Source organism: Myxocyprinus asiaticus, chromosome 18 (assembly GCF_019703515.2).
Source record: "Myxocyprinus asiaticus isolate MX2 ecotype Aquarium Trade chromosome 18, UBuf_Myxa_2, whole genome shotgun sequence".
Taxonomy (NCBI): domain Eukaryota; kingdom Metazoa; phylum Chordata; class Actinopteri; order Cypriniformes; family Catostomidae; genus Myxocyprinus; species Myxocyprinus asiaticus.
This window is the reverse complement of record NC_059361.1, coordinates 24763803-24789754: the sequence shown is the minus strand read 5'-3', so window position 1 is coordinate 24789754 and position 25952 is coordinate 24763803. Positions and strand designations below refer to the sequence as shown.

The window sequence follows — 25952 nt, the reverse complement described above, 5'->3', positions numbered from 1 at the left end:
GTTTTCTTACAACTCAATTTCCTACAAAATGTCTTACATAACATACTACCTGAAAGTGAATAGTTTTAAAACATTTATGATCATAATTAATCTTAATCCAAATGCTCAAATCAGCATATACAATTAATGTCATCATAAATAAATAAATACTGTAATTGCTTTTCACAAAATCAGATGTTCAAATAGTGTATAAGAGGGTCATGGAATTGTACACAGGTTTAGCTTGTTAATAATGGAGTTTAAACTCCCCCACCTCGAACTAAAACTATAAAGGGAACAAGTAGAGCTATAATGAAGAAGGATGAGGAAAATCTAGATTTTGTGGAAACATTTCCCATTTTAACAGGAGCTTTTTCATCTAATCTTGCCAATCACCGGATCAAAATACTTACCAAATGTTCGATTTCCAGTTAGGAATAGTGGTTTATGGACAGCCATGCTTCAAGCAAGTCTAACAATTACATCTTTTTACAGTTTCTTACAGTGTCTGTTTACTAAAAAAGACAACATATCTTTTTATTGTTTTGTATTCAGTGGTTGCACACAACAACAAAAGAACAGCACAATCAATGTAGTCTAAGGCCACGTCCACTCTAATACGTTTTTGTTTGAAAACAAATCTTCTGAGAGTCACGTGAGAGGCCATGCGAGGTTCAGACGTGTGAATGGTGAGCTCTGCGCACTTTGCTAGATTCAATACACCCTGTTCCCTAACTGTTATAGGAAGACAATATATCAAAGAATTCAAAATCCTCGGGCTCTGGAGGCATTAAAAGACACTTACGTGCTCAAGCTGACACCCCTGACAAGGCCACGGACCAGGGAGCCGATTTGGCCGGAGAAGTGAGGGAAATTCAGCGAGAACTGTTGAACATGTTGGCGATGCTGACGAAGGTCGTTGCTGACTTGGAGGATCTTGCTGTGACACGTCGATCGATCACTGCCATGAAGCCAAATTTCACTGAGGTGGTTACAAGAGTGTGGGATGTCGAGAAACGGATTGATTATCTGGAGTCATCGGAGAGGGAATTATCTGCAAATCCACTAGCGACCAAGGTGGATTTGGAGCACGTCTGGGAGAAGTTGGAGGATATGGAAAATCGTAGCTGGCGGAATAACGTCTGTATTGTTGGAATTCCTGAGGGAGCAGAGGGTCAGAATATGGTGGAATTCCTGGACGGGCTCTTTCCAAGTCTGCTCGACATAGCAGGCCATAAGCTGGAAATCGAGCAAGCTCACAGGGTTCCGGCTCAGCGATCCGCTGAGGGATTCTGGCCAAATTTCTGAGATCATCCAATAAAGATCTCGTGTTACACGAGGCAAGGAATAAAGGAAGGCTTTCTTGGAAAAACCACAGCATTTTCTTGTTCCCAGACTTTGCGAATTCAACAAGAGAGAAACGTGATTGATTCAAGGAATGCAAGAAACACTTACATCAATGGAAGGTCACTTTTGCACTGATGTTCCTGGCCAAATTGAGAATAGATGCTAAGGATGGCTGTAAAACATTCACATGCCCACAGCAAGCATTGTCCTTCATAAAGTCAATGGAGTGAGTAAGTTATTTTGTGGTACTCACGTTGCAGTTGAATGGACCGACTCACTGAACATTCACTTGACTGTTCGAGGAACTGAGCGCCTTTTTTGTTTCTTTTATGCTGGTTCCGCCTAGCGGCTAGAGTTTGTTTTGTGTAATAACACTCCTTCAGGACAGTTTATGGATGAATCTGCATGTTCTTTGTGCTTATGCTTCCTATTGGTTGGAGTTTGTTTTGTGTAATAACACTCCTTCAGGACAGTTTGTGGATGAATCTGCATGTTTTTTGTGCTTATGCCTCCTATTGATGGAGTGGTGGTGGTGTAGTGGATGAACTGATAAGTGGAAGGTTGTTGGTTCAATCCCCACAGCCACCACCATTGTGTCCTTGAGCAAGGCACTTAACTCCAGGTTGCTCCAGGGGGATTGTCCCTGTAATCAGGGTACTGTAAGTCACTTTAGATAAAAGCATCTGCCAAATGCATAAATGTAAAAATGTAAAAATGTAAATGTATTGGCTGGAGTTTGTTTTGTGGAGTATTTCTTGCAGGACATTGGAGTGACTAGGTCATTTTTGCACTTATGTTCGAATGGGCCAGCTCACCGAACATTCGTTTGACTGTCCAAGGAAAATGAGCTGCTTTTTTTCTTTTTCTTTTTGTGCTGGTTCCACCTTGTGGCTGGAGTTTGTTTTGTGGAGGAACACACCTTCGGGACAGTTATGTGGATGAATCTACACGTTCTTTGTGTTTATTCCGCCTATAGGCTGGAGTTTGTTTTATAGATTATTTTTTGTTGTGTAATTCTGTCTCACAAAATCTGTTTGTTTGGTTCTGGGGGAAGTTAGAGGTTTGATTATTGCTGTATTGTTGGAATGTGGTCTTTATAATTTTGTTTTTGACACAATCTATTTTTTCTCATATGTCAAAATGTCAAAAGTTAATATGAGTGGATTGTCTCTCTCCACATGGAATGTGAATGGGTTGGGGCACCCTATAGAAAGAAGGAAGGTTACTTCTCTCCTTAAGCATAAGAAATATGATATAGTGTTTCTTCAAGAAACACATCTTTGCCCGCAGGAAGCTGAAAATTTTGGGAAGATTTGGGGTGGCCATGTTTTCTTTAGTGCTGGCTCAAGTAAGAGCAGGGGAGTCATTACACTGATAAGTAAGCATCTACAATTCAAACATCTCAAACAGATTAAAGATAAATTAGGAAGAGTCATTATTGTTTTAGCAGAAATTCAGGGGCAAAGTCTTATTTTGGCGAATATTTATGCACCTAATGTTGATGATCGGGGCTTTTTTATAGATCTTGAAGGGATGATGCAAGCCGCTGGCACCCCTCATGATATAATATTGGGAGGAGACTTTAATCTTTTGATGAACTTAGTCCTTGATCATAGTGAAGCAAAAGTGTGCAAGCCCCATAGAGAAAAATTGACACTTCACAGGATGTGTAAAAATACTGGTCTTACAGATATTTGGAGACTTTTGAACCCATCTGGTAGGGACTATACATTTATTTCATCAGTCCATAAGATTTAGTCTAGATTAGATTTGGTTTTTTTTTTATATCTCAGTCCCTCATTTCATCGGTTGTTGATTGCTCAATTGGAAACATTTTAGTCTCAGATCACGCCCTGGTGTGTTTAGAGGTGTTGCCACATACGGAGAAAAAGAAATCATATAGTTGGCGCTTTAATGTATCCCTTTTGCAAAATCCTGAATTCCAACAAATGCTAAAGGCTGAAATCAATGTTTACATGGAGACAAACTGGTCCTCAGTATCCCCTGTGGGTGTGGCTTTGGAGGCACTTAAGGCAGTTCTTAGGGGCTGGATCATAGAGTATGATTCATTCACCAAAATATCCAAAGCAAAAGAACTCGTGAAATTGCAAGGGAATATTAAAAGTGCCGAAGCAGAGCTAAAGCACTGAATGCCGTCTAATGGCTTCAGAGAATTGACCTGATTGAAATATAGATATAATAATATTTTGTTGCATTAGGTGGAGCTTTTGCTATTCAGGGCAAGACAGTCATATACTGATACTGATGAAGATATTAGAAACTTTGTGGAACCATTAGAACTTCCTAAATTGATGACTGAGCAAAAACATTCTCTTGATTCTGACATAATCTTGGAGGAGCTCTGATAGGTAATTAAAGCCTTGCCTACAGGCGAGGCTCCGGGGCCAAACGGCTTTACTGCTGAATTTTTTATATCTAATGCTACAGAACCTTTTGCTAGAAGTTTATACGGAATCATTAAAGAATCAAAAGCTTCCGCCAACGATGACACAAGCCCGGATCAGTCTGATTCTTAAAAAGGATATGTCCACTCTGGTGGTCCAAGAGTGGTACCTGTGGCTCAACCTTGCGGAGATGTGTGATGCCGAGAAGGTTCGCTTTCTCGATGTGCCCATCTCCCAAGGGGGGCTTTTTGGTGACACTGTCGAGGACTTCGCCCATCAGTTCTTAACGGTGAGGAAGCAGACGGAGGCGATCAAACACATCTTGCCGCAGCGCGACTCGGCCGCCTTCAGGCCTCTGAAGTCCCGCACCCCGTCTGCTTCTCGCCAGGGCTGTCCTCCTGTGGCGCCGGCCCTGGCTCCCGCACCATCGAAGCCCGTACGCCGGTCTGTGAGAAGATCCTCACGCAGAAAGTGGCTCCACCTGCCTGTCAGTCGGCCCCCAAGAACCCCGGACGGGCTTCGAGGCGGCCCTGACATGGGCGACCCAGGGATGAGGTGACTGACTCTGACCGGTCTGGCCCGGGTGAACTTACCAGCCCCACCATCGCCCCTGGGCCGGCACGTGGTGAGTATGAAATCGCCAGGTGCCCTCTGGGCCTCGGCACCCACATGGTCAATGAAAGAGCAGTTTTCTCATTCCCTGGGTCAGCGCGCTCGCGACGGCCAAGCGCTGGAAGTCTTTCCGGTCAACCATTCGGACGCGAGTACCTCGTGTGCCCTTGTTCTCCGTCGAGAGACAACCGGCGAACAGGTAAGTGTTATCTTAAGTCATACATTTAAATCAGTCTAATGACTCACGCACTCACTGAATCAGTCAGAGCGGTTACTGAAATAACATCTGAGTCACTCATTGAAGTTCACATCATTACTATCGGTCATATCTGACTTGAAAACAACCGAGAACTGTTGTATTAAAAACAAAATTTAAAAAATCATTAAATTGTGTTAAATTGTGTTTATTTTGCATGTAGTTGGTGCACACTGTCATAGCCTAAACAATGAGGAATTCCTACATCCAGCCATGGCAGCCTACCTCTGAGTCTCATTTCGGGTGAATCCAGGTGGGCACTCTGGCATACACTCTCCATTGTGGATGACGAAGTCCACCTCACTGGGCAGGTGAACATTGGCACACACGTCCATGGTGATGCATCGCCAGCCTTCAAACTTGTAAGTGCCCGGTGGGCAGTCCTCAACACAATGGCCCTCATGGTAGTAATGCTGGCAAGCAGCACATGCCATATCGTTGTCTGGTTCAGTGCAGCTGCCCAGGCACTGGGGGTGACAGCACTCACCCGTATCCATACACGCCCTCTTCTCACAATTATCTGGACACACTGGAAGAGAAAGGCACAAATATAGAGAAACAGGTTAGTGGCAGAATGGTAGGGTCCCAATACACAGTGCCCCCACTGGACACTTTTGAACACTTAAGATGAATCTTAAAACACTTGAATTTGAAAACAACAATTGGTTAAGTTTTTTATATAATAAAATTTGAATGAGAGATCAGACACAGTTTAAGCTTGATATGTGTGTGTGTCCATCTCTGTATTTGTCTCTGTGTGTGTTCTGGAGAATGAGGGAGGCCAGTCTTTTAGGATCAGTTGACTGTGAATTAAAAAATGGCTGAGGAAGGCTATGAAGCGGGACATAGAGGGGGACAAAGCCCTGTATGTAGTCAGGATACAAGGTGCTTGTGCAGGGCCTGGCGCTGCTGTGTGCCAGCCTTGTTAGTAAACTGCAGCTCACTACAGATTAATATTAGTACTTTTAGAGACTGTTAAGAGAATTAGGGGGAAAAAAGGAGGGGCAGAGGAAGAGTAAAGAGATGAATGAAGCCAAAAAGTCTAGCTAGCAGATGGATTGCAGTTTGGACTATTAAATTGGGAAGCATCTAGCTGGGCCGGGCCAATCGAGAAGCCACGGCCCATCTGTGGTGGGCTTTAAATGAGCTGGGCTGGGTCGGGTCATGAGAAACACCAGCAATGTAAAAGATATTCCCAGTAAATAACAGATTAATTCACTCCACAGTGCGCTAATACATACAACACAACAATGCACTAGGCCTGGGAAAGCAAAGCAAGGGAACTCTGATTGATTGACTTCAGAGGTATTGTACATGGCATAAGCAATTTTTTAACTGAAATCTTGGTAATTGCTTTGACTTAAAAGTCTTAACATGTTCAAATCGCCCTTTCTAGTAGAACCTTTGAACTGTCATTTCATACAAACAAACAGGTCCATTTGGAGGCTCTCTGTAAACAGCTCTTGACAAACAAATCAGTTCCTTTGTGGTGAGATGATGTAACCCAAAATGCTCCATATGTTTCTTCCAAGAGAGATCAGCTTCTGTTAAAAGTGTGAGAAATTGTTTTAAAATAGAATTTCAGCAGCAAGCCATATTGAACACACTCTGTGTTTGCAAAGGAGAGTCGAGGGATCACTTGCACTGAGTGAGCAATTGGAGACAGGCCCTGTCTGTATTATGCGAAGCATGAAAAACTGTGAAATCAGAGTATTTTGTGACACGTTGCTATGTGTTTGCGAGGGTGTTGCTAGGGTGGCCTGGGTGGTTGTTTAATGGCCCAAGTCAGAAGATATGGCTCAATCCGATCACTTCTAAACAAACTGCACAATTTGAGGTATCATTCACGTAGCACAAACAGTGAAAACAAATGAAATAACAATGAATGCCAAAGTTTAAAGGCCGAAACTGTCAGGATCCTTTCAGTTTGTCAGTCATGTTTATTGTGGTGACAGGATCCTGTCACCTATGTTCTGTGTCTCTGTGTGAGCACACGGTTTCGGGTGTTATGTCCTTGCCGTGTGCTCTTCTGTTCAGTCTGGGTTTTCATGTTCGGAGCATGGTGTCTGGACCCTGACTCTTCGGTCTTGTTCGGTTCCATATCTGGGTCAGGATTTGGACACTCATGCTCCATGTCTCGTCTTTGTGAGCGCATGGCTTTGGGTTCATGTCTCTTGCCATGCCCTCCTGTCTTGTCTCTTTTTTTTTTTTTGGAGCACATGGCCAATGATGGTTTCGTTGCCATGTGCTCTACTGTCTTGTCATTGTGTTTGGTATGAGCACATGGCTTCTGTCAGGTTTGTTTGCCATGTGCTCTCCTGCCTCATGTCCTGGCCCCACCCCATGTTACCTAGTTATTAGTTAATTTGCTTCACCTGCCTTCCCTCATTACCCTCCTTATTTCCTTCCCTATTTAACCTCCCTGTGTTCTCTGTCCTATGCCAGTTTGTTGTGGAAAGTCCTGTGGAAAGTACTGTTAATGTTTTCCCTGTTGTGGAGTTTGGTCCTGTCTGTCTGTGTGTCCCTCAGAATCCTGGAGATTCCTGTTTGGAGCCCAGACCTTGAGGCTCCCTTTTTCCAGCCCTGCCACTCAGTTCCTGTCAGTCCTTGGAATGTAGTTTTGTATATTTTTTATTTCTAATAAAGCCCATCTTAATTCTGCGCTTGAGTCCTTGTCTGTCTAACCCATTCCGTGACAGAAACATACTCTATTAAGTACGTGAATATTAAGTACGGGGCAGTGGTGGCTCAGCAGTTAAGGCTCTGGGTTACTGATCAGAAGATCAGGGGTTCAAACCCCAGTACTGCCAAGATGCCACTGTTGGGCCCTTGAGCAAGGCCCCTGACCCAATCTGCTCCAGGGGTGCCATATCATGGACAGTTGGTAACCCTACAAAAGGGTCGCTATAGCAGACATTAGAGTGAACGGTCCGCTTCTATGGTGAGCTGACTTCATCATTACCTCAAGCTGGTATGGTAAGGATTCCAGTGTGTTCATGTGGTGTAGGATCATTTCAAATCATCAACATCCTGTCCCTCCAATGGCTGGACTGAGTCCAGACTCATGATAGTAGTGGGTGGACTAGAGGAGGGCAGCACATTCGAAAGCACACCTGATGCTTATTGTATCTAATCTCTGCTGCCATAAATCCAGCATCGCAATCAGTCCTTGAGATCAAGTCCTCGAGGTACAGCTATTTTATGGCGCAACATATCCAGTAAGACACTGGGCTCCAGAGACAGCTTGGCCCTGTCCCTCTGGACTTCCCGACTTTCCCCATCTCTCTACAGCAAGGACACCATGTCCCTTACATCATAAGGACACATTCTCTCCCAGTCTTGTTTGTAGTTTTATTTAAAGCCGAAGTGTGTAATTTCGGTGCAATTAGCGTCGCCAAACAAAATTGCAAACATAATGATTGTTTTCCAACAGATATCACAAATATTCCCCCCATCTGCGATAAGTCCGCATACAGATAGTCAAACTCACAGAGCAATATTTTGAGAGCACCACAGAGCAATCGTGTTCACACTTTATGGGGAAATCAACTTATGAATGGCTTACTTATAGTTGTAACTGCATATTAAGATGGATTTTAACATCTAAAAATTTATAAAAATACGTTTTAAACAAGCCTATCAGAGACACTTCAACACTAATTTTACTGCGTTTGTCCTCACTCCTTCTGTTTACAAATGAAAAGAGGTTAATTGAGGAGATCCCACAGCACTGGGACGTGATAGTACTCTCTACAGACTTAATTGGCTTTGGGTGGAGGCACTTTTTCCGACTGCTGCCAGTTGAGATGCTTAGCATTCTTCTGCACATTCTGCCACATTATAAGCCAACCTACTGAAATTACTTGAACATTTCTTAGTTTAATCCTAAATTTGGTGAGAGAAAAACAACAACAAACAACTAAATACTGTCCAAAGTAGCCACAAGGATCATGCAGGCTTATACAGTTTAAGTATATTTAAATATACTTAATTTTAATTAATTAAATATAATTAAATATTTATTTATCTCTTCTTGCACTACCCAGATTTTCTTTAAGACCTCTCACCTATCATAAATATCACACATATAAAACAATCATAGTGTGGACCTGTAAATGAGAACTGTATTACCTTTAATAGCCACATGGCCTATTTATGGCCTATTAATAGCCACACACTTTCCAGCTCTAATTCCAACCCTAACTGGCATGCTCATGTCTCCTGAAATATCTCATCGCCCTCTTACTAGCCCAGAATTGAATAATGTTAAAGCTCTAAACATAAGCATTCATGACTTGCTCACACTTTCTAATCCTTGTACATACACAGTCATAGCGAGTGGGGGAATAGAAGCAGGATGTTTTTAATTTCTTGGAATGCCACCAAAAGGGGGCACCCCAGGCAAACTCCTCTTTCATCCCACACTAAAAAGCTCCACATCGTTTCCACAGATTCCTAAACAAGGAAATATTTCAGATGCATACCTTCCACTGGAAAGATGGACAATTAGGGCTGAGAAAGGGAAGAAGAAAAACTGTAACAGGCGAAAAAGTACACTACAGCCTTACAATCACTATAGTACCTCATTTTCGACACTATCAATGATATGGTTATTTTTTTATTGTCTGTGGTAAAGGCACACCTATTTCCACACTGCTATGCCAGGCATGGTGGGTTTCCACTGCTTCACAAAAAGACCACACTACATAACAAGGAAGTTTAGGAACAGCTGCCTAACAGCTTAGAATGTGGAAAAACAAGTACTCGGACGGTTACTGTGCCAGTTCATATACACATTAACATGCACTTTTCTAGCTAGAACTTTTGATGGCCACATGCATGAAGACACCAAGCAGCCACATGCGCAGGGCCCTGTGGCGTGATGGTCCTGATGTGACTAACCCTGTCTGCTTCTTTGAGTAGCCATGAGGGAGACAACTGCTTGCTGACCTATCTGACCAGCTCTACAGCTAATACACACATACAAACCCACACTACACTGAGCAAAACAGCCCTCCCTTCGTAGACACTGCCAATGCAGCAGTCCAAATCACCACAACGAAAAGAATGGCACACAACATGTTCTCGGGAAAAACTGAAATGACAGGGGCTTATTATATAAAAGCTTAAATTCAATATTTTCTGGATTGATGCAGGAATTAAATAATGACTTAAAAACAGTGTTATTATCCCCCCACGAACTCACTGACACACTTGGATGCCATTCTTTCTTAGAGCCTTAACTCAGTGGGCTATATGTGAAGAATAACTAGAATGTTCAAAACAGAGTAACAGGGAGTAGAATGTTAATCCTCTTGGGCTCTGCACCAGCCACAAAAACACATTTCAGGACATTCGTGGAAGCAAAAATGCTGGGCATTGCACCTAGACCTGAGCCAAATATTTTGCCTAAAAATTATATGACTCAAGAAAGATTTTTTGATTTATTTTTATTTCCTATGCAGCAAGGCATTTTTGTCATGAATACATGATGTGCTGTTTAGCTCTGAATCTAACGTGACTCAATAGTGTTCTATGAAGCTGGAAAAAAAACAGAGAAATGTAACAGTCTCGCAGAACGATCATGCGTCACACTGTAATTCCAAATGCGCATGTGGAAAAAAGGCTAACCCATCTTCCCCCTCTCTCTCTCACACACTCTTTGTGACTAATTTCTATAACAATCAAACACTGGATAACACTGCATACCATCACAGCGGCAGCCAAACTCAACAACATCATCATGCCGTATGTGAAAATGACAGATCCGTGCAGGGTTGGCACTCATCTGGAGCCAGACCCTGCTGCTGTTGCTGCTGCAGTCTCAGTGCGCACGCTGGCTCGGGCACAGACAACCGAAAGATGTTTGTAATTTTAGATTTGGAATAACGTGACCCAGCGAGAGGCCCTAGTTTAAGGCAGCCTACTGAATGCCCCCTCTATGATGTAAAACATATTCACCAAGGGACAGCAGCAAAATACAGCACAGGCAGCCACCCATACAGAGGCAACAGACGCATCTGAGATCACACACGTTACAAATTTCGCAATAAAGAATGCATAGAGTTGCCTAAATGGATATGTCTTGGATGTTGTAGTGGGGAATGTTACCCAGAACTAGGATGTTTACATAGGCGCTCTTACCCACAACACCAATCTCCAGGCATTAATTTCAACACATATAAATAAAATAGTTTTTAATTCATTTTTCTATCTATAAAACATTACTAATTAAAATAGCAATGGCAACACATTCGTTATTTTTACTCCTACATCCAACCTACCGTGTCAATTTAAAAAGAACTTCAACTTTTAAAAAGCATCCCTTGAACCTGCATTCTAAGCTGCATCTACCAATGGGTCAAATAAAAATCTAAAATGGTTCGAGTGGAAATGCAGTGATAAACAGATTTGTATAAATAACAAAAAGGGTTGAAATAGGAATATATATATATATATATATATATATATATATATATACTAAATTAAACAATCAGTAGCAATTTTGCGTGTATATGTGATGAAATGAGCACTGTTTGGTCATATATTTTCTCATCATATTTTCGGCAACAGTATGCTTTAACAAAAAAATTTAATTATCGTCTTGATGCATCTTATTTGTCTCATATTCGTTATCATTGACAAAATAAAAAAAAAACCTTCTCGTCAGTGATTTAGGCTAGCTGACGAGATTAACACTGGATACAGATCATAATAATGAATAATTATTTATCCACTATCTAAAAATGTATATTATGTTATAATTAGAGCTGTCAGAATTAACCTGTTAACGCTTGCAATTAATTAAAAAAAAGTTAATTATTCTTAATCTTGATAAAAGCATTACAACATAAACCAGCATAAACAATTGTTGGAAGGGCGGAACCTTTGTAATGTTTCCGCCCGGAATCATTACACTGACACACACAACACAAACACACACACAACAGAGCCCTTCTACCAAGAAAGCCTACAAGCTTAAAATAAAACAGCATAATGCTGCAGTCCCATAAACTTTCAGTGGCTGGTACTGTCGTAACACACTAGTTGACCATTATGCTCTCTCCTATGATAGAGCCGCAGAGGTTGTTATTTCAGTAAATAAAATAATCTCTGCACACAACAGTGCTTCGGTGATAAAATGATGGAGACAGGACCTCTTAATGCTATTTGATGTACAAAACAAACCCAGATAGGGCTTGTGATAAAAATCAAGTATTTTTCAGCCTATGTAAGGCACATTTTAATTACCACAGAAGCACGTCAAGTTTTAACTATCACCCAAACGCAGAATGAAACGTTTTTGTCTGAAAGAGCTCTTCATGTGCGGTTAAAAGCGGTGCTGGCGCTGACGCCCTGACTCAAATCATGAACGCGATTTCAAAATTGTTGTAGAAAAAAGCGGATAGCCACAGTCTGCCAGCAGATTAATATGAGGATGAGAGTTTAAGAGATTTAATTAAAATGCAACCTATGTGGGGACTAATTCTTTCAATTAGTCAAAGTCCCACTTAGACTTTGGGAAACATGTAATGTTCCTTGAATTGTTGATATTTTAGTGCATTTCTATCTTTATACTGTGGAAGGATTTGTTTGTAAAAATGTTAATAAAGCATTATATTGGTACATTTTGTTTTGTTTTCTTTCCTAAGACAGCAATAAATGCATTTAGACAGGAAGAGAAGTATATATAGTGTCAAATTTCATTACTTTAAAAGTTTGCAATTTTTTTGTGATTAATTACAAAAAATTATGCAATTAAACGTGAATAATTTAATCGACCGACAGCACTAGTTTTAATGTTTTACATTTTATTGAAAAAAATAATAATTTCAGAGATTGTAATAAAAAAAAAAGAAAAATTAAAACAACCACACCAGCAATTCTGTGTTTGTCTCGAGTGTGACTGTCGCTAAATTCAGTGCCTTTCTTTTGACTCTTTTTTTTTTACTTTGCAAGCTCTCTAATTTAGCTTTGATCTCCACAGAAGACCGGTGAAGACCATAATTGCAAGAGCTCTCATTTCCTCCGTGGACCACTGCTGAATGCTTTCGATGTTCAACATTTTTGTATGTGTTGTTATTATACAGTGAAGAATTACTTCTTGCTGCAGATGGTAGCTAGCCAAACTGCTGTTGTTCAGAAAGCTTTACCTGGTGACGAAATATTATCCTAACCTCCGCCCCCTGACGTAATTGGTTCCTGCTTAAAGACCAGCAAGCTTTTTGGGCTGGTGCACAACTAGTTTTTCCTCCCCGGAACTGCCTTTTCTGTGGTGGAAACCCGCAGTTTGAGAATTAGCACTGGGCCCAGGAACCAGCCCCCAAACTATGTTGGTGGAAAAGGGGTATCTGGTGTGGGGAGTGGGAGGGCGGTACTTTAACCATGGTAATTACATGCATATGTACTTTTCCAGCCAGCAGATAGACTGTATTTGTTTGATGAAATGCTGTTTAAGAGGAAACACTGAACAATCCACTAAAAGTGGGCAAAATCACCAACCAAAAACGTTATCTAAAATATTTACAGTTACAAAAAATATTAGAAATATAATAAATTTTTTCACATATTTTATGGTTTGTTCTTAATTATTAAATACAATAATTATTAAATACAATAACTAAAAAGTATAACATTTTCAATATTGACAAAGCAGCCAAAGGGCTTATGTTTTACTGTTTTAACACTATAATATTAGATATCGATTTATATTTGTATATAGCATACAACATTATTAAGCTGTTTTTTTTTTTTTTGCAGAATTATCAGGGCTAATTCTTAGTTCAGAAAAAGTTGGTATTAAATTCCTTTAAAATGAATTAGTATTATAGTAAGATCCCACTGTGTAATCAGATTAATTAAAATAATAGATACAAATTTTTTAACTAAATGCAATAATTAAAAAATATAATCAGACTCTTGTTCCACAGGCATGTAAAGATGTGACATGAGTGCCCAATATATCATCAACTATGAATTCATGTATGTATGTACTGTATGTATGAGTACCCATGAGTGCCTGTGTGTGTTTAAGCATGTGCATTCCAACCATTCTCAGGTTACCACTGAAACGGTGCTCTTGAGGAGCAGCTTGTTAGTCTTATTCACCACTACTACAGGACCCTAAGTAGACCTGCGGTTGGACCCCTGGCTCCATCAATCCACATCCTCATACGGAAACACGATCCCACCAGGGAGCCCAGGACAGATCATTCTAGACACTTTGCATAACCGCAACCGTACACATAGAGAGGTGGATGTTTCCTCCACTCAATCCTACAAGGCTGATGATCTAGGTGGGTAAGACTGGTAGACGCATGCCTGCCTCTCCAAGGAGGTCACCGGATCACAGTTCTGTCTGCTCCTTTTGTCTGAAAAAGGATAGAATAAAGCGTATGGACAGACTATTTTAATTGACATCAGATTCAAAACAGACTTCCATTGTCTTAAGGACAGATCATTAATAGCCATTGATGATGGTTCATTAAACGTATATATATGAATCTTTTATTCTGTATACAAGACTATTGATTTGAAAGCGGAGATTTTGTGTTACCAAAAAAAGAAAAAGAAAAAAACACAAAACTCAATTTTTGTATTAACTGCTTAATTTGCTCGATGCAACTTCGATGCATTGCATAATTTTTAAAGTTTTGTTAATACATTCAGCAGGCTTAAGCACCATGAATGTGAGACCAAACCTTGCATTTCTTAAATTTAAGCAGATGGAGGGATATACAGTATCTGGGGCCTATAGAATAAAAATGCGAAGACGGAAACTAATAATAAAAGTGGTATTGTTTTTATATTTAAAAAATACTGTAAGTGAAAAGACCAATAATATTGCATATTTTATCCCACTGATTCTACATTACAGCATTGATTTTGAGTTGGATGTAGATGTAAATTTAATGGTATCAACAACAGTAAGGTTATCTATAACATCTATAAAAAGTAAAAAGTTAACACCTAATTTATGTGAGTAAATTATTCTAACAATGTGACTGAGTTGGAACTCCTTTCATCAGGTTCTTATTGATTCAAATTAGTCACCTCTTGCAATTTCTGAAGGCAAACAAAATCAATTATATTTTCTTACACTCAAACAAAAAATATTTTGGCCTATTTTGTTTTTTAGGATTTACACATTTCTATTTAATCTAAAAAAAAATGTAGTATTTTGTATTTGCCCTTTTGAAAATTTTAATGTATTTATTTTTTTATTTTTTATAGTTTTAACTGGTATTTGTAACAAGACCATAGTAAACGCATGGAAGCATGGATCTTCTTCACTACCATGGTTAGATGTAATATGATTTCTATAAAACAAATTAAGGCATTTTTGTAATTACAAACAGTAGCCCTACTCTAAACACATGTAAAAACAATAAATACAAAATATAAATATTTAAAAGTTGTAACAAAAATTTATTATATACCCTCACTCCCCTAATGTAGCCTATGACAAATGTAATAGAGCTGAAGTAGTGATATAATAATATGTATTATGAATCTATTTCTACCTTAAGTACAGTTAGTGTTACTATAGTAAAGTCAAGGGTGGTCATGTGGAATTCTGTGCTGAATTAAAATGGTTTCCGCGTCTCACGCCGTGCTTCTCACTGGTCCTCGCAGTGCTGCAATGATCAGAGTTGAGCATTTAAGAGCTCAAGGCTAGTCTGAGTAAAAACGCACCTGCTTTGTGCTCGCACTGCTCTGTCCATTGAGCCGTATCCACCTACAGATCCATACAGGTGCATTAGTGGAGGTTGTGACTTCGCTGGTCTATTTGATGCTGCTAAACCAGATACTTCAGATGCATCGCTGGACTTCAAAATCAGATGAACCGCGGTACAGATTCATACCAACCCGTATAATGGAGTCTAGATAAACATTTTAATTCAAACAGGACCTTGACGAAAGATTTTATTAACATGACTGATAAACACCCCCCATTTGTAACCTAAAGCCCCCTCTCTACTAATTTGCTCTCAACGCCCCCTGGCGTCCTTTGAACGCACTCTGAGGGGCAGTACCGACCCCGTTGAGAACCCCTGATGTAAAAAGTCCATTTCAGATCTAAACAGAATTACACATAAGGTTATTTTTTTTTTCAGTGGGTACATGTCTTCTGAATCCGTCTTATGATTTTGTCTGTTCCCTAAAGTATACACTTGTGTTTGTATATCCCACTCTCTGATATCCCTGGGTTTATGAGATTCAACACAGTGCGAGCAAGAAGCGTCTGTCTCTGTGAGGCATGAACCTGTCTCTGTGTTTAAGCATGCATGGCAGTTCTATCACTCTTTTCTCTCTCACCATCTAGCTAAGCTTACACACACAACATACACTCTTGCCCTTCCCCTTCCAGAAAGAGAAAGAATGTGTGTGAAAAAGGGAGAAAGGGGGTGAAAAAATACAAATGTTCTGTTCTCCATCATATTCAGCTAGCTTTGTTGATAAAACATACACCTGCCCAACAGTTTTAACAGTTTAATTTAAAAATTGCATGAAAATTCGCAGAGGAAAAGACCTTCCATTCATGATCAAGCTAAATGTTTACTCTCACCATGACTGTTCTGCTGATTTAAACTTGTCACCAAGGTAACGTTATCTAGCTCGCCAATAGGTTTCAATTGCGAGAATAACATCATCCTCCATTAATGGAGAGATGTTGTCACTACTTTTCTCTCTCTATTTCTCCCTCTAATTTTCTCTAAATTCATCCCAGCACTCTATAATTTTGCTTTTTTATATTATGTACCATTAATGTAAATAAATAAATAAATAAATAAATAAATAAACACATGATGTATACATTTACACCACTTACTCTCTCACAATTTTCAAAGCTTTTCCAAAAGATGGAAACAAATAAAAAAGTGACAGTGCCAAAACAAAACTACAGACAACAAATACAAAACAAAACAAAAAACTAAACAAAAACAAACAAAATAACCAAACAAAATAAAACAAAACACAAAACAAAACACAAAAACCCTACAGACAAAAAAACAAACAAACACTAGACATACAGACAGTATTTCCTTCTCTCTCTGTCTCTCTCTTTCAGTATGGCTCTCATACGATCCTCATATGTATGTTGAAGTATATCATTCTCTGTCCAGTCATTGTAGTTTTACATAAATAACATGCACCCAGACTAATTTCTGTTCAGTTCCAGTGTCACACTAGGCTCATATAAACCAGGCAGTTCTCAAAAAATTGAAAAGACACGGGCCACCACAGTCTGGCCGCTTCAGAGAGAGGGGGAGCCAGGAGGTTTTTATTTTGGTTTTCCACTGCTTTAGAGGTGTTTCCTCTCAGCACTAAAAATACTTCACTTCCCAGATCTGCTTCATTAAATGCGCTGTGTTTCCTGGCAGCTCGCTGCCTGGCTGATGGGGGGTTAGAAAATACCCCACTCTTGTCTGGGAGTCACAGACTCGCTTCACAAATCAACACACTCTCATACAGAAACACACAGACCTAGTTCACTGTACGCGCACAGAGCACATGCAAAATAAAACCAACAAAGTATGCAAATGTATACTTTATACAATACCTGAAAAGGGGGCATTCATGTATGGGCAAAATGCAGTATTATGAGAGCATTAATCAAGAAACTGCATTTAAAGGTGAAGTGTGTAATTTTGTCAATGTTAAAAAAATACTTTCTCCTATTTCAACTTAATATGAAGAGACAGCTACAGTATGAGTAAGCCATCTGTAGTTTGAATCCTTGACACTGTGGCTCTATGGCACTATCAAAACATTGCTCTATTTGTTTAAGCATCCCAACCTGCCCAACACAGCAACTTTGGGTCAACAAATGGTGTGAGTTTGGGGCAGGACTGTTTGTCTGACCAAAGTCAGTAAAGGGGTGTGTTCAGAAACCTGTTTAAAGACAATCGTTATTTTTGCAATTCCATTTGGTGATGCTAATGGCACACCTTTAGCTTATCAGTTTCTGGGAAAGGTAAAAGGACGGACTTGTTTTGTTGTGATGGGGTAACAAATGTTTTGCACAAATCTGTGGAGAGGAGTTCTCCAACCATCACGATACAGCTTAACATGTACGCACAGGCACAAACACACACACACGCACACACACACACACACACACTCACACACACACAGTCTTGTGTGTACAGTCATAGCAAGAGTCTTGTCCCCGCTCAGGCTCAATCAGGAGTCTTTAGGTTCAGCGGATTGCCTCTGTCAGGCCCTGTTTCTGCAGACATTCATCAGTAGCTTTGCAGAACAACTTAAATACCAATGGCACACTCTTCATCCTGGCATGGTGAACACACACACATACACCAGTACACATGTGCACAACATCTGGAGTCAAAAGGCATGTCTGCATTTTACGTTTCCTTGAAGGAGACAGTAATCCCATGTTAAGCGCATAAATATTTGGCCTGAATTTTAAAGTGAATGATGGAGGTAATCGTATATCTGACTCTTCCTTGAACCTAGATAAAATTATGCACCAGCTTTACCCTCAAAAACTAACAAGGTCATTAGTGAACTGCTAATCTGACAGATGGTGAATAGCAAATCTCCAAATTGTGTTTAAACGGTTTGTGGGTGTCAGAATGCGCGTAATGTGTGCAGTCGTGTGGGATATTGAGAAAGGGGAAAAATCAAGAGGAGATACATTAATGTAGAGTCCAAAGGTCAGATTACAGTGCTATTGTTTTTTTGGTGAATGTTAATGAAATAATTTACTCACCCTCATGTCGTTCCAAACCTGTATGATTTTCTTTTTTGTGCGTAACACAAAAGGAGAATTTTGAATGAATATCTGGTCTATTTCAATATAATGACAGCTGATAATTAATCACTTTAACCCTCTGGGATCTGAGGGTGTTTTGGGCCCTGGAGAAGTTTTGACATGCCTTGACATTTGTGATTTTTCACTAAAGTCTGATAACACTGTTTTCAGCACAAACTGGGCTACAATTATATGTGAGCAACATGTATGTACATGTTTGTATTTTTGAGAAAACGTTTATGCGTGGTTTTTGAAAAAACAAAAATTTTAAGTCACTGAAATAAGGCCATATCAACATACTAAACATTTGTTCACAAGACTTTTGAGAACTGGATCTTGTAGCCTATGATGTGAAAACCATCCTGATCACTCATTCATACAAAACAATATAGTCATTTAACTTTTGTAAGACACTTTTAGTGTTAGAAAGGCCATATGCGAGGAGGCGTGGATGATCATGAATATTGATGTAATTCACACCTGAGGACCCCTCCCCTGAGAGAGAATGAATGTGAGGAAACTTAATGATTGAATGTATTGTTTGTAGCTTATTCACAAAATTAAGTTTAAGTTAAAAGAAGTAATCTGACTATACATTTTCTTTACATAAAGACTTTACTTAAAACTTTAGACCTACACTACAGTTTAAAAGTTTTAGATCGGTAAGATTTTGTAATGTTTTTAAAAGAAGTCTCTTCTGCTCACCAAGGCTGCATTTATTTGATCCAAAATACAGCAACAACAGTGATATTGTGAAATATTTTTACAATTTAAAATAACTGTTTTCTATTTGAATATATTGTAAAATGCAATTTATTCCTGTGATCAAAGCTGAATTTTCAGCATCATTACTGCGGTCTTCAGTGTCACATGATCCTTCAGAAATCATTCTAATATGCTGATTTTCTAATATGGGCATATTTACAGCACATTTTAAACGTTTACACCCGAACAGATATTTGCAAGCACAAGCTTCGTTGATGATAATGAGGCAGCATTAACACTAGTTAAAATATAATCTAAACATTCGTATTATTTTTATATCATATTACATATCATATTGATATCATACAGCATACAATTTAAATGCCTGCTTTAGCCGAAACAACATTTAAATGTAACTAAAACTTGCCTATTAGTATATATTTCAAATTTCAATACTCTGAATCCTGGCTGGCAAGTCTGGAAATAGTCCAACTAGTAAAATATGTACATGTTTATATAAAATAGCATGTCAACTAATGTAAGTAAATCTAAAAGACTTACTCATCCGAAATTGTATCCTCGGCTGGATCAAGTTGCTCTACAAAATGCAAACGTTTATAGTCGGATTCCCCCTCTACTTCTGAGGAAAATGTGAACTCTTCGTCACTATCCAGGAGCTTCCACACCTGTGTAGTGTGCCATCTTCCAAACGCGCAGAAAAGTGAATGAACTTGATGCTTTTTAAGGCATTGTTGGGGGAGTTTACCATTTGCATTGATCGCCTCAGCACATTACCGTATGAGTAGTGCCCTAAGCCCGTGGGTGGGATCACATTTGCGATAATTAGCTGAGCCAGGAGAAACTATACATCGCTGTATTTCATACAGATTACGTTGCAGGAAAATATTTGTTTTAAATTTGAATTGTTTTATTTAAAAGTAGACAATTTAAGCTTTCTTTAGATATATGTTTCATGTATTCGCAGAGTTTCAGTTCATTTTTGTGACGTGTTTCAGAAAGATGCTCGCGGAGACAGAGACGGCTGAAATCACACCCTGTTTATTTTCTTTATTTTACAAAAGCACAATGTTTTGTTGTTATTGTGAGTGTACACAAATAAAAGTAGACCCTTTATAGTTTTTAATTATGTCTTACACTTATCTGTAGGCCCAAAAATGATGGAGTATTTTAAGATGTTTCCGCTGTTATGAGGAAAAAATCCAGCAGGACGCGCCGTTGCATCCGTCGACCACAGAGGGTTAAAGATTAAAAAAGAACCAAGAAGTATCATAAAAGTAGTCCACACGGCTCATGCATCATTTTCCATTTCTTCTGAAGACAAGTGTTGGTAAGAAACAAAACATTTTCAGTGAAAATCCTGACTTCTGTTGTTTCCGCAAGAACTCGCATTGTTTAGCACTAAAAACAAAGTTCCTGAGTGACTGTGTGCCATTGTGAATGAACTGATATTTTCACTGAAAAAGTACAAAATACTTAAGGATGTTTCTCTGCAAAACTTATCATATAACTTCAGAAGACTTAGAATATGACACAGAAGCTGCATGGAGCCGCATTCGGACATAATAACTTAACCAAACACCCTCTGAAGTCTCTCTCTCTTTCTCATAAAGAACATGCAGATGAAATTGGGATTGCTATTTTCTCTGTGGTGTTATTCGCCACTGTCTTGGCTTGTCTAGTTTTGGGTTGTCACATAGTGTGCGTTTGTCTGTTGCTGCTCTAGCCAGCATCCCCAACTTAGAGAGGGCAACTAACTGGTGGCTACTTTTCATTCAGCATCTGGTACTGCACACACAGATATACAGACTCCTCTGCTCCTTAACTCTATTTATTTTGGGAGAGTAGCAGAGAGGTTGTGTGTGTAGCCCTTTTTTGTTCTCAGAGAGGCACAAGACCCTCAGTACAATCACCCTCTGAGGTAGCAGCTGGTTTTAGTGAGCTGAGCAAGCTTAGCCTCCCCTCTTTCTTTCAGAGCTTTGTTTTTCTGTGCTTTCATGTGAAATGGACTGATGAGATTCTGTCTTTATTGATAAGTGGAAGACAGAACAGCGGGTTCAAACTCAGAGCCAAACGCCACAGGCTCAATTTCACATGAAAGCCGAGAGCTATCTTATTTTGCTGCGTAACAAACCGCTTAAAAAGCTTTCATTACTCTAAAATGTTATCTACGTTACGATACATGTCACAGACACTGCAATATCACAGATAAAGGTAGAGCAAATACTCAAGTGCTTATGAGTGTATAAATGCCAAACAGATATCTTTAGTAAGGAACATGGAGGACCTTTCATTGTGCTGATGTGAATGAGAGCACTGGCACGAACATGGATGAATCTCATCTATCTTAAGGACCACTAAGATCTTTTGCATAGTAACATTAGTTTCATTAGTAGCACATTTTCCACTACCATAATGCATTCAGACATTTTGCTTTTTAAAAGCTTTTTAAAAGTGATTTAAAGTTGATGTGTGTAAAAAATGTTTAGCTAAAAATACTTTCTCCAGTTTGATATGCAAAGACAACTCTAAGTGAGGCATTTGAAGGCTGATTTGCCCAGAAAGTGTAAACACTGTTTTTTGAGCATCCCGATCAGCAACATTGGCTCAACCAATCTATTTGAGAGATCAATGGCAGATGGGGGTACCTTTTGGGAAACTTGTTTGAAAACAGTTATTTTAGCTTTTAATTTTGGTGATGCTAGTGGCATAGAAATTACACACTTCCACTTTAAATCAGTGTGATGAGGAGGAGGGCGTGGCCGGGCCATGATGATGCACGGCCGGCGCTGAATCAGTGGGAGAGCGAGATAAAGGGGAGCCGGAGGTGCCAGTTCGAGAGACAGAGAGATGTACGTGGCTGTATTGCATGTATGTCTGTGTTTGTTTTATGTTGAGTTTCTTATTTATTAATTTATTTTTTTTACCCAATTTGGAATGCCCAATTCCCAGTATGCTTTTAAGTCCTTGTGGTCGCGTAGTGATTCGCCTCAATCCAGGTGGCAGAGGATGAATCCCAGTTGCCTCCACGTCTGAGACCATCAACCCACGCATCTTATCATGTGGCTTGTTGAGCATGTTGCCATGGAGACATAGTGCGTGTCTACACGCCACCCACTGCGGCATCCGCGCCCAACTCACCACGTGCCCCACCAAGAACGAACCACATTATAGCGACCACGAGGAGGTTACCCCATGTGACTCTACCCTCCCTAACAACCGGGCCAATTTGGTTGCTTAGGAGACCTGGCTGGAGTCACTCAGCATGCCCTGGGATTCGAACTAGCGAACTCCAGGGGTGGTAGCCAGCGTCTTTTTCCACTGAGCTACCCAGTCCCCCATGTTGAGTTTCTTATGAAACTTTATGTTTACTGTTCAGCCGGTTCCCGCCTCCTCCTTGCCCATCCTTATACTGTTACAATCAGCATAAATAATACAGTATATATATTTTTTTGAATTTCAGTCATGAGAATGAGGGGTGGATATGTGTTAAATTCTCATGAAATAATGCCACAATGCAAAGAATGGTCCTAAAAATGTTTAACATTCTGATTTTTTATTTTAGCTTGAAATGTTACCTGAACATGTTCTTCACATGTTTTGTGATATTTTCCCACTCACAAACCAATGTAAACAGTGGGGCAGCCTTTATTGTAAGAATGTGTTATTGCCCCCTATTGTTTTGGAGGTAAATAAATTACCACAAGAGGAATATAGTTGGAATTACATATATTTTATTTCACTAAGCAGCTGTTTTTGAGTAGTAAACAAAGAGCCTCGTAATAGATTGTCCTCAATTAACTTCATGGCTAAATAAGGCAAAACATTTATACACATGCATCCGAGTGTGAAAAATGCTACTGTTTACGGTAATGACAAAATAGACCATATGTCAAACACTCCCACTGTATCTGCCAAATAAACATGAAACAAAACCTCATCAAACTAAAAAAAAAAAAAAATATCATCATTTTATAATCTGTCCTGTTCTGTCCTTGTCAGTTAACATTTGGTGTCTCTTTTCACAGTACTGTGTTATTACATTTTTTTTTTTTTTTTAATTACATTATTTTAAATAATTAACTAATCCTTACAATCAATACACCATTTTACAGTTTTAATACTTAAGATTCAATATCTGATAGTTGTTTTGTGCTTGAATTGTTCTAATGTCATTTTCATCATTGGGTATGTAGTTGTAGGGCTTTTGCTCGGTAAGGAAATCAGATGTTATTGGTTGTATGTTATTGCAGTATTCAGTTTAGCAGTTAGCTAGTATTCCTTTCCGAACATAGCCTGTGTGCGTGTGGACTAATGTGATGAGGATGGAACAGGACAGCTGACAGCCCTTAAATGCTCTCTGGTGCACACTGCTCATTGGCTGATGGTGACATCATTATTCTATTCTCCTTTTTCACTTCTTTTCAGAGTTTGTTTGCTTCTCTCACTCAATATCTCTCAGTTTCTCACTCTCTCTCTCTCTGTTTCTCACTCACTCACATTACTTTCAGGGTCTACACAGGTTCAGGGGCCTCATATGCAGAAAGAGGAGAAGAGAAGGAAGGCTAACTTAATAAACAGCCATGAAAAAAGAAAAAAAAAAAGAAGAAGAAAAAAAATATCCATGTCCCCTCTATCATTATTTTTTCTCCACCAACAGTCAGGTTTAATGTTTGGGTTAGGGAATACAGTTAATAGAGGAATAGAGAACTTTTGGTTAGACAGGCCTCAACCACTGGCTGCACTGATCTCAGTAGCAGACAGGTGTCCCATGTCTGGCATTGCAGGCAGGATGATAGATAGATGGAGGGAGGGAAGGCAGGTGTTTGACAAAGTGAGTCAGCCAGTCTGGTGGCTCTAAGCCTCATCTGCTTAGGACACTACACCATCCCACTGCCCCCCAATCCCAAAACAGATTAGCCTTTAGTCATATTAAGGAGGAGCATTTGCGAGAGCTCTGCGTAGGGAAGAGGTGAAATATGCGTGGAGCACAACAGGGGAAATCAAGGGGTTAGAAGCATGCGGCTGGTCAAAGAGTGCTGGAGCGAGGAGGTATGCATGTACAACTAATTTCACTGACGTTTAAATGAAATTTTTGGAGTTGACTAGTCTAAAAAGTACGAAATTCTCAGAAAACAGTAAAAAAACATTGTGTTTATGTGGCCCATTTAAAAAATACTTATTCTATTGCAACAACAGCCAAATCCAACTCTAAATTCTGCTGAAAAGTGCATTTATCTGCGACATGCTTGCCTTGCATTATGATCATTGTACATTAAATATAGAACATGACATGTAATCGCTGAATCAATGTTAGAGAAAACAGGCATATTTATTGAAAACAATTGAATGAATAGTGCAGGACCAATAGAGCAACCCTAATAGCCTGATCTTTATGGAATTTCACCAAGTAAATGTTATTTAACATATCAAAACAATCAGGACATTGTTGAAAATATTTAACAGATAAGCCAAATCTATGAGATTAACTGAAAAAAATTACTGAAAAGTTGTGCGTATTTCACGCCGTACATTAGCCTAAGATCTAATATGACAGCTGTTCGTTTAAGAATGTTAACCAATAACAGTTACGATGTAAAAAATAAAATAAAAATAGCTAGGATGAAAAAAAAAAATAGGCCTGTGAGAAATGTACAATAAACTAATGAATTGTTCTGAACATGATGTGCACACAGAATAAAAGATAGTTTAACCAGTTAAGCAGTCGGCACATCGTTTCAAATAGCCTTCTTGATCAGCAGGGTAAAAAAAAAATGTCACACCTAGCCTTAAATAATAAAAGAATTTATCTAGGCTACTTAATCAAAGGCATACATTTCTGATGAGCAAAATTTACGTCAACATGGTTTGGTGAAAGACGGGACCTGACTCACCTGAGCCGATTTTTCTACATTTGAAAAAGCCCGCTCGGTGGGAAAATAGATTTAGATTTAGAGAAGACTCAAATGTGAAAACATCTATAGCAACTTGTAAGACAATGTTTCATAAATTCGCTTCCTGCACCACCACCGACGTGATTTCTATAGTTACTTTGCTGATCTTGCGAGAGGACATTTTCTGTGTGTGCCACAAGTGAGAGAGGGAAGAAACAGGAGCAGCCTGAGGTGAAATTAAAACTTGTATCCATCTTCTCCAAATATCCTCTTTTTAATCATATTTGTATTATTAATTATATTTTAAATGTGTAACATTAACATGCCAGTAATTTAAGCACAGCCTTTGTAATAATATAAAACCAAACGTAAATATGTAAAAATGTTGAACAGTTTAATGTGGAAAAATATTGACCGACTAGTAATTCCAGTGTTGACAGCATCAGAACCATTTAGTCGACTAGTCTCGCACATCCCTAGCGGAAACACAGAGCAGGGCAGATGGCCATCTCTACTCTATGCTATTCATGTCGTCTTGTCTCGTTTTGTCTCTTCTCTTTTATCTTTTCATCTCTATTTTCATCCCTATTGTCCGTTCTCTTTTCTCTCCTCATCTCTTTTCTACTTGTTTTATCTGTTCTCCTCTCCTCTGTACTCATCTCATGTTTCTCTTCACATCCGTTCTCTACTTATCTCATTTCTATTCTCTTCTCGTCTCTACTCATAGGTCTGAAAACACACTAAACACATGACACACACTCACATTAAGGCAATGATTTATAAGTGGGCAGTTAAGTAAAAAGCATCATAACACAAAGACTGAAAAAGAGAGCAACAGAGATGAAGGAAGTAAAAAAAGAGGGAGAGAGAGGGAACAACAGACAACCACAGGAAAGCACTAAGCCCCCACCACGTCGCAAACACAGGACTTCCAGAAATGATTGAAACAGAATAGC

At 39.3% G+C, this 25952-nt stretch overlaps 1 protein-coding gene across 1 annotated transcript in view; it reads right to left on the bottom strand.

The window, feature by feature from the left end:
• LOC127455660 (insulin-like growth factor 1 receptor) overlaps positions 1-25952 on the bottom strand; it is a 162705-nt gene that overhangs the window by 38472 nt on the left and 98281 nt on the right. The window contains exon 3 of the mRNA XM_051723684.1: positions 4825-5128. Coding sequence (XP_051579644.1) covers positions 4825-5128 — 304 coding nt within the window. The remainder of the gene's footprint in view (positions 1-4824; positions 5129-25952) is intronic.